This window comes from Dermacentor variabilis, chromosome 2 (assembly GCF_050947875.1).
Source record: "Dermacentor variabilis isolate Ectoservices chromosome 2, ASM5094787v1, whole genome shotgun sequence".
In the NCBI taxonomy this organism is placed as follows: Eukaryota; Metazoa; Arthropoda; class Arachnida; order Ixodida; family Ixodidae; genus Dermacentor; species Dermacentor variabilis.
In genome coordinates this window covers 138,693,592-138,702,559 of record NC_134569.1, presented here as the reverse complement: position 1 = coordinate 138,702,559, position 8,968 = coordinate 138,693,592, and the positions used below count along the sequence as shown (strand labels likewise).

At 46.2% G+C, this 8,968-nt stretch overlaps 1 protein-coding gene across 1 annotated transcript; it reads left to right on the top strand.

Annotated features, from left to right (window-relative positions):
* Positions 1 to 1,222: 1,222 nt before the first annotated feature.
* Positions 1,223 to 7,990, top strand: LOC142570462 (uncharacterized). The gene is made up of 3 exons (XM_075678847.1): positions 1,223 to 1,304; positions 5,423 to 5,465; positions 7,592 to 7,990. The coding sequence occupies exons 1-3, from the start codon at positions 1,267 to 1,269 to the stop codon at positions 7,988 to 7,990; spliced, it is 480 nt and encodes a 159-aa protein (XP_075534962.1). The 5' UTR covers positions 1,223 to 1,266.
* Positions 7,991 to 8,968: the final 978 nt, after the last annotated feature.

Genomic DNA, 8,968 nt, shown 5'->3' with positions numbered 1-8,968 from the left:
ATCGTCATCTGTCTTTAACGCGGCGAGCCCGCTACTTTACAGTAACGAACGGCATGCGCGGTATCAGCATGACATAGCATTCCCGACGGGAAAGTAACGAGCGCAGCGTTTTCAAGAAAGGAAATGTGGGCAAGACAGATGACGATTACTGTTGTGGGACAAATATACATCCCAAAGGGCGTAAAATTCTCTTACACTCTTTAGAAAATTTACACCCTTTGGGGCTTATCTTGTCCCACAACCATATTTGTGATCTGTCTTGACCGCGTTTCCTTTCTTTAACGCTGCGAGCCCGGTACTTCCCAGTTACGAACGGCATGCGCGTTATCAGTGTGACGCGGCATTCTTGACAGGAAAGTAGCGAGCGCCGAGTTTTCAAGAAAGGAAATGCAAGCAAAGCAGGTGACGATTATTGTTGTGGGACAAATATACACCCCAAAGGGTGCAATGAATTGGCCATCCAGTGAGCCGAGGAAGCCGCCAAGGGCCAACAACCGTTGGCCGAAACCTAGGCGGTGTCTAGGCCCACCCCACCAAATCACAGGGCACTCAATAGAGTTATTTGAATGAATGAACGAATGAATGAATGAATGAATGAATGAATGAATGAATGAATGAATGAATGAATGACGGCCTTGGTGACACGTACGACTATGACAACGCCCCCTTTCGAAGGGGATGCTATCATCATCATCATCATCAATATCTGTCCCTCTCTCTTCCCTCTTCTTTCACTCCCTTTCTCTATATACTTCAGTGCTGTTGAGGTACTGCGCTTTTCCTCTTTACAGAATATCTCCCTCTAGCAACGCCGACTAAATGGAAGCTTCACAGAAAGATTAGAGCTGCAATAGACAAACCGTTCGACGCGTAACTGGCTCCCTTTGCCGCAAGTCGCAGCTTTTGCAGCACAAAATGCCGCTCCGCATTTCGTGTGCGAGGGACGAAAGGGCAAGGGAAGTCGCCGAAAGGCGGGATAAATGTATTCCTACTCTCGCTTTTCGCCTTAGGAAAGGCAACTCCGCGCTCAAAAGCTTTCGATTGGTACAAATACCTATAATAATCAGGTTAACTAACTGGAACTTTTGATCATCACCAGCGTCTAGTTCGATCAGCCCAACACACAGCTTCACCTTGATTTACTTTCCCGTTTAGGTTTTTCTCTCTCCCCTTCCTTGGCCAATCCCCCGTAGTGGGTAACCGCCACAAGTAAGCGAAGCAAGCAAGCAAGCGAAGAAGCAGAAGGGGCAGCGCCGTCCGCAGACAATGTGGGTCAGCCTTCTGGTGACTCATCTTGGTCTGTGGTAAGCGTGCTCACAGTTTTTCTAGGCTTCTAGAACTTCTCACGCGTATGTTGTTGTTGCTCATGTGCGAGCGAAACGTTGTAGCATACACTGAGAGCGACCGCGGTAGCCACTTAAATTGCAGTACAGCGTTTCACCTTTAGCTGAGTTTAGACGTTATCCTCTTTTATACACCGGGCGTTGTGTTTTTAAGAGTGCGCAGAAATTTTAAAAATCGCCTTTGGAAAATAGTATGTTTCTTAATTGTCGCTGAGCTAGATTACTCAGAGTCAGATATTCTACTTGCAGGAGTAATAGAAATGCTTAATCGACTAACAAAATTTACGAGTAAGCTTTTTTTAACCATTACATTGCTGCACATACTACAATTTACAAACTGCACCCAGTTCGCAAGGCGTATGTACTTAGAACGAATTTTTAGAATAATACCAGTTTCGATATATTATTTCCCAAACTGTGCGACGAAATACGCGGGTGTTCCAGTTACTTTCTTGCTTCACAATTTGGACGACGATCAAGCTTCGCCTTTAAGAGTGGAACGCGATAGCGTTCAAAGATCCCCGACTGCTTCCCACGCTTCCCGGCCACTGGAGCGTATGTAACCGTAATTTTTTACCGGGAAACGCTGGTCGCGAACGATACGCACGAAGGCGGGCTTTGTGGTAGAAACGCGACCTCTTGCATGAGCCGCGATGCGGTGGAGGTGAGCGCCAGCTGGAGGTATTGCAAGGAACCGGGCGCGCCGCTCCGTGGTTTCCGAGATATTCGCGCGCCGGAGCGCGCAAACGGCGAACGTCGTGGCCGGCCTATGAATGTTAGAAACGCCGCAAAATGGGTTTCTTTTAGTTTTCGCGTAACAGAATTTAGTTTTCTCGTATAGTCAAATTACAGCCCGAGAGCTATGATGTCTGTAGGTTGTGTGTAAGTCGTAGTTTACGATTTTTCCACGTATTTTAGTTTGAGAAATTCAATCAGTTCAGTAAATTTCTTGCGTCACATGGAGGGCCTATTTGCGTGGTTCGAAGTTTTTTTTTTTTTTTTTGCCCAAACAACGTCCGACGCCGACATCGAATTTTCTGCGACACAGGCTATCGCGTTAATACATAAAACTGCAATTTCTTGAAGAAATAAGTGGAAAAACTATTTTACAGCAACTTCGATGGCGCGTATCTCAAAACCCGTGCATAATCTCAGAATTCGTTCCGAGTGGGCATGCATTGTGAACTCGCCGACTACAATTCGCAGATTGCAATGTGTGTCATACAATAGTTATCTAAAACTTATTTAGCAATTTGTTTTAATTGGTCGATTGCGCATCTCGAATTTCTGTACGAGTAATGAGCCCCGTTTCCAGTAATCTAGCTCACGGAATGGAATTGTACCACCTGACACAGTCGATCTTTACAAGCAGCAGAGCTAACAAGACGAGAACGAGGAAAAGAGCGCGGCTGCTAGCGCTGCTGCTTGTAAAATATAAACTTGCACCAACTCGCTCAAGTTTCCCCACTATTCTTTATATAGTCTAAAAAACAAACTGTATATGCCAGGTGTTTCACGGCACACATGAGGACTAGAAGCAGGCTGGTTCGTAGGGCATAGAAATAAATTAAACACTCTGCCGAACGCAAGTTCCTAAGTACGTACACAAAGGGCGATATATAACGTAAAGCTACGCCAAACTGTTTCTTTTCCATTTCTGCAATCAGCCCTCCTCTCAGGGCCGTACCCAGGATTGTTTTTTTTCAACGGGGGGGGAGGGGGGTCGAACGGTGACCATATTGAAAGATATATACTTCGCTTATTTTTGTTTGTGAATCCAGCCCATCGCTTACATATAATAATTAGAGGGTACTTTTAAATTAGTTGTAGCTAAATAAGTAAAAAAGAATCGATGTGGTAAATTAAAGTTCTCGTTAAGACAAGGAATAAAAGGCTGTAATATAACACCACCGAACCGGCGGCAACGCTGCCTGTGTTTCATGAACGAAAGCTAACTGCTTTTGCCATGCCGTTAACGTGCCTATATCGTATAGAAGCTGTGCTCAAAATAGTTCTTCGCAGTCAGCGAAATGTGTTTTTCGTAGTAGTTCCGAACGCTGGTTGCCACTTCTGTGTAGATGAATGCACTTATTGCAAATGGTGATGGGAGATCTAATTACATTTTGTTTGCACTTTCTTGGGCGTGCAGAACCATTATTTGTGCATATGTTAAATGCATATTTGCATATGTTCATATTTAAAACCATTCGCAACAAGATCTTGCGACAGATAAAGCGGGCGGGCGGGAGAAGGAGCGCTGAGGTGGCCTTGTAGAAGAGAAGGCTTGAGTAACGGAAGAAGAGGGAAGTAATATCAGGAAAGTTAAGTGTACGAAAAATCCTCGCAACTGGTCGCTGTGAAGGCGTGTGTATTTTCGCTTGTGTGTCACACAACGTGGCGAAAACCGCAAGAACTCCCATTTTGATATGACGTGTGCTTACTCATTATGCATCACTAGACCGAACAAAAGAAATGCTTATTTCTGATTCCAGGCCTTTTTCGTCTTCTGCCCTCCGCTATTATTCAGTGTAGATGCAAACAGGTCAACGTAGACGCGGTAACAATAAAAGCAGACGAATTTACGCTGATGCTCGCAAACATATGTGCATGCTGCAGGTTTAGAACAGGAAGATGAAGGTAACGTAGAGGTAATGAATGAAACCACAACTAGGCTGACTTGAGAAGCAGCAATTGAAGTGAGAGGTATAAGGCACCAAGGTAAATAGTAGGTAAGCTCTCCGAAGTAATAAAGAACCTAATAAAGAACCGACAAAGCATGAAGATGTCTAACTCAGTAGATCAGACAGAATTCGCTGAACTGTCAAAACTGATCAACATGAAGAAGGTAAGAGATACTCGAAATTACAACGTGGAAAACATTGAGGAAGCAGTAAAAAATGGCCCCAGCATGAAATCAGTGAGAAGAAAACTTCGCACAGGACAAGGCAGGATGTATGCAGAAAAATATAAGCAGGGTAATGTCGTGGCGAGAACGAACCTATTTGCGCCTAATAAAAATTTTAACATGGCCGCACATCGTTGTAGAGCCATTTCGGCCCGTATACGACGTCACTCGGCCGGCTCCTATTCGCAGAGGATCCGTGTTAGCAGCATTTTTAACCTTCCGTTGCACGCCGCCGCGATTTTCTACCAGCCACTGCAAGCTAAGCAATGTACGCGGAGCAATCGCAGACTCCGGCACAACCCTACCCATCCTGTTATCTAATTCCACTGCGCTAGCTCGGCCCACGGAAACCCTCTGCACTTATGCATGCTCCTTGTCTCTTGTCAGGCAATAAGAAAAACCTGTCGAAACAGCCATTGTTATTGGTTTTGAAATCAAACCAAAGTGACCTCTTATGAAAGAGAAGAGCTATTGATGGGGTGGTTCAAACAACGCTGTGCTTCACTCGTGCCGGTGGTTACGTAAATTTGACGTCAGGGGATCGGAATAAAAAACATATTGGAATAGTTTTACGTTATAGGGCCCAAAGTATAGGGCGGCAAAGTACATTGGCGTCCCAGTTAACGTTTAAACAAATAAAGTAAATTAAATTATGGATTTTAACGTCCCAAAATTAAACGCATAGGCACTGTACAGACGCTCTAGTCGCCAGTTCCTTATTAATTTAATTGAACATGCAGCCTATACGGGGTCCTAATTTCCAAACCCCAATACGTGAGTCTTTTGAACGGTTAATGGGAGAAAGCGTAATCCCCGACCTCCACTCTGGATTTGCTAATGCTTCAGGATCGGCTCATATCCGTGGTAAGAAAGGACGCGCCCAGTGTCGTGTGCGGAACATGCGATCACGTGACAAAAATCTCGACGCTGTTTCAGCGAAGTTCACGCGCAGCCTCGCGTCTCGCTGTCATAGCTGCGCGCTGGACGGCGAGGTGTACAGCCGTGCAACTGGACACGAAAATACGAACTATACAAGAAAAGCTGCTCGCAGGGACAAGCGCAGTGTATAATCATATCTGCATACAAGCTATATTGAGCTTCGCTTACTTCGGCAGTCATCTTGGACCATTTCTGCACACGTCTCACTCTCTCTCTCTATCTCTCTCTCGGTCAGGGACTGGTGCACGTGCCCAAAAAGTGGATTCTGCTGCTTCTGGGTAAGTCCGCGTGTTTTCGTCAAAGCGCCCGACGCTTCGTCGTTGATAGCATACGCAAGCGTTCTTACACGTAAGAGGAAAAGAGATCCGGCCACCGACCCACGGGCGCCTTGTTCACAATGAAACAAGCGGCAGATCTGGCGCACTTTCTTCTTTCTTTCTTTCTTTTTGTGCGGATCGAGACATGATTAAGGCGCTTGTCGTACATGGACTGCAGATTGCCTTCGTTGCGATTAGAGTGTGCGCCGTGGTTTGCAAGATTGTATAGTAACAGTCAGGCAAACGGAAGAACAGCCTTCTGAAACCGCGGATATATAGGTCGATCTTGTGTGCCTATTCGTCAAATTGGTTCACACATGACACATCCTATAAAGCAAAAGAAAGAAAGAAAATGTCGGGGGTCGCACAATCATGACACTTTTTTTTCTGTTAGTTTAGACTTCTATATACAGTACTAAGGCCCTGCAAACGTCACGGGTTTTCTGTCGCTCATCGCGGTCACCATACCACAGTATTCATCGAGACGCAGAAGCCTGCATCGTTGGTGCACAGCTGCGCGCTCTTTAATAAATAAATAAATAAATAAATAAATAAATAAATAAATAAATAAATAAATAAATAAATAAATAAATAAATAACGCATCAGGCACAGTCATGCTTGCGACTGTAGAGAGATTTAGGTTAAGGGTATGCAAACGTTGGGGCCCGCTAGCTCTTACTGCGCACGCGCAGTACCGTGGCCCCAAGCGCCAGCGGGCCCCAACGCTTGCGTCCCCCTATTCTAAAAACTCCCTAGTGAATGGCGCTGCCTACAGTGCCCGTTTGCTGCAGCTACAGCGTACTAGAAATCTACTGCCAGCTAGCTGCAGCATACGCAAAACGTATGCAAAATCTGCATGGTTCTTCCGATTGAGGAGCTCTTCTTCCACGGGCGCGTCAGCTGGCAGGTTAGGTGACGGTAGCTGGCGCAGAGGCCTTAGCTATAGCTGCTTCCAACTGGAGACTTTTCCGCTCTTATTAACTCTCCCCGATATATGGGCTAGCAACGTGCTTTCCCACCGCCTTCGACTGCTCCGCCTCGGTGTTATCACGTGACGGTTCGTGCTACGCCACGCTGCCCGAATTTTCCACTCTAAAGAGTACCTTCAAATATCTGTCACCAGAAGAAAAAGAAAAACAAATATAGAAAGAATTTCTTGATGTTAAAGCTGCACTAATTTCTATATTGTTTACTATACTCCATGATATCGTCATTTCTGTCGTTTATCAGTGTTGCCCATGTCAGTACATTTACGGTCGTACTTTAACATCAGTACATTTACATCTCAGTGTACATTTCAGTGTACAATAACATAAGTACATTTACGGCTACGCCGTTGCGCTGCTCCCGTATACTTGGTTGACCGTGGCTGCTGTTTTAACAATGGCTCGAACACAGGACGGCACTCATATAATGAATGAGCCCCATCTTTCTACTACCCCTGAAGATGTGCAGGTTGCCGTCGCTGTTCACGCAATGAAACAACACTCGCACTGCAACAAATATACGTCTTGAAGCGCATATCATCATCATCACCAGCCTATTTTTATGTCTACTGCAGGACGAAAGCCTTTCTCAGCGACCTTCACTTAACCTTGCCTTACGCTATAGCTGCTTCCGAGTTGTGCCTGCAAATTTCCTAATTTCCTCACCCCATCCAATTTTCTGCCGTCCCCGACTGCGCTTCCCTTCCCTTGCTGACTTGCCGGGCAGGCAAGTATATATAATCGCTATGTCGAAAGGCGCGTTGCAGAAGATGAACATGTTTGATAGCATTTAAATATACTCTTTACGATGTATATCTTTTTTTTTTCCTGTACTGGTTTCTCACCCGCGGAGAGATAAGGGTGGGAAATTATTTGGCGCTCAGTAAGTTAAATGGGACAAGAATTTTAGCGGTTGAGGGAGCCAAAATCGTGGCGCAAAATGTGTCGGTACCTTAAAAATGACGTCGCGTGCGTTTTGACGAAAGAGCACAGCCACGCGGTTTACACATCGGGCCGAACTCGTTACGCGTCGCAAAACGACGTTTCGGCGCGCGCAAACACTGCTGCGTGAAACGGAACCGCGCGTCGGCGCTCTGCAGCCGTGCAGGAAGCCTCCCGAGCGCCAGCCCTTCTGCGAGCGGCTGCCGCCAGGGACGAGTGGGCCGCCGCTTCCGTCCCGAATGGCGTCCGGTGCGTCGAGCACGTGGGAAGAGAACGTGTACGATGACGTCGAAGTGCCCGGCTCTAACAAGTCGCAGCTGTACCTGCAGACCAGGGACGGCCTGACCGAGGTCACCTACGAGCCGGTCCCCGACCACGACCACGTCGAGACCACCATATCGCGGGACAAAGAGAAGCGTGCCGCCTCGCCCGATGCGAAGCACTCCGCCGCGGCGCCCGGGGCCAAGTCGAAAGGAGCGGCGGATTCGACCAAGCGTTCGCCCAAAAGCGAGGATGAGCACATTTACGAGAACATCGATGCCGCCCATATAAATTAGCAATATAGTCGGTTAGGCTTACTTCCTGAACTATGTAAAACCCCAATTTTTTTTCGGTATGCTCGAGCCATTGTTTATTTTTTTTTTCGGCTCGCGGATCTGAGAAGGCGTGCTCGAAGAAAAAAAACGTGAGAGTCGTCCGATTGTTTTTATTGCATAGCGATGAACAGTTTGCGTGCACAAAGAACAAACCTACTCCAAACGATGCGGGAGCCTCTTGGTATATAATAGTTTGGTAACCATTACACATAGATACACTTGTGCAGCAGTGATGCTGTCCTCAGAATATTATAGTGAGCTTGGTTAATGCAGCGCGAGCTGAATTTGCGTTGTCTAAAGTACGCGCTCAGAATCTTCGTTGCATAGCCTCTATAGCTTTACTATTTGTTATTATTTTTAGGCGCGTGGTGAACTTGGTCAACCTGTATAGTTTATTGCATATTTTGTAAGCTACGTTTGTCTGGTTCATATAGTGTTAAAGCAACACAATGTTGACGTTATATAAAGTACTCACAGATTTGCTCAGTGAAAGCGGTCCTGATATGTTGTTCAAGTTTCAAAATGTTTGGGCCACCAAATGATATAGCTGCAGGCAGCCAGAAATGAGCGAAGCGGGAAGCCTCAAGATCGAGAACTGTGCTTCCCTGACCCAGACTCGTACATATGCCCCTCGGCTCGGTACAACACACGAGAGATGCCGCTAGTGTGAAGCATATAGCTTTGTGACAAGGTTAGGCTCAATTAACGATGGAACAGGCACGTATATGCAACCGCTCGACAAGCACGCGCAAATACTTTGCAGCAATCGCAGCGAAGGAAGCAGAGCGCTGGAATACCCGTGGGCATACGGCTCGAAAAGTATAGAAATGGAGAAGATAAAAGGAAAAGAATCGCCACTCGTATTATAACGACAAAGACAAAAACAAAGAAAGGAAATCGGGCAGGTCTCGTTGTTTGATGTTTAAGACAGTGAAGAGC

What these genes read in the sequence shown, in the direction of transcription:
- LOC142570462 (XM_075678847.1), top strand. Translation starts at nt 1,267, where the DNA reads ATGTGGGTCAGCCTTCTGGTGACTCATCTTGGTCTGTG. An exon ending in GTGACTCATCTTGGTCTGTG is followed by an intron (nt 1,305 to 5,422) that starts GTAAGCGTGCTC and finishes TCTCTCGGTCAG; the next exon opens with GGACTGGTGCACGTGCCCAA. An exon ending in GTGGATTCTGCTGCTTCTGG is followed by an intron (nt 5,466 to 7,591) that starts GTAAGTCCGCGT and finishes GGCGCTCTGCAG; the next exon opens with CCGTGCAGGAAGCCTCCCGA.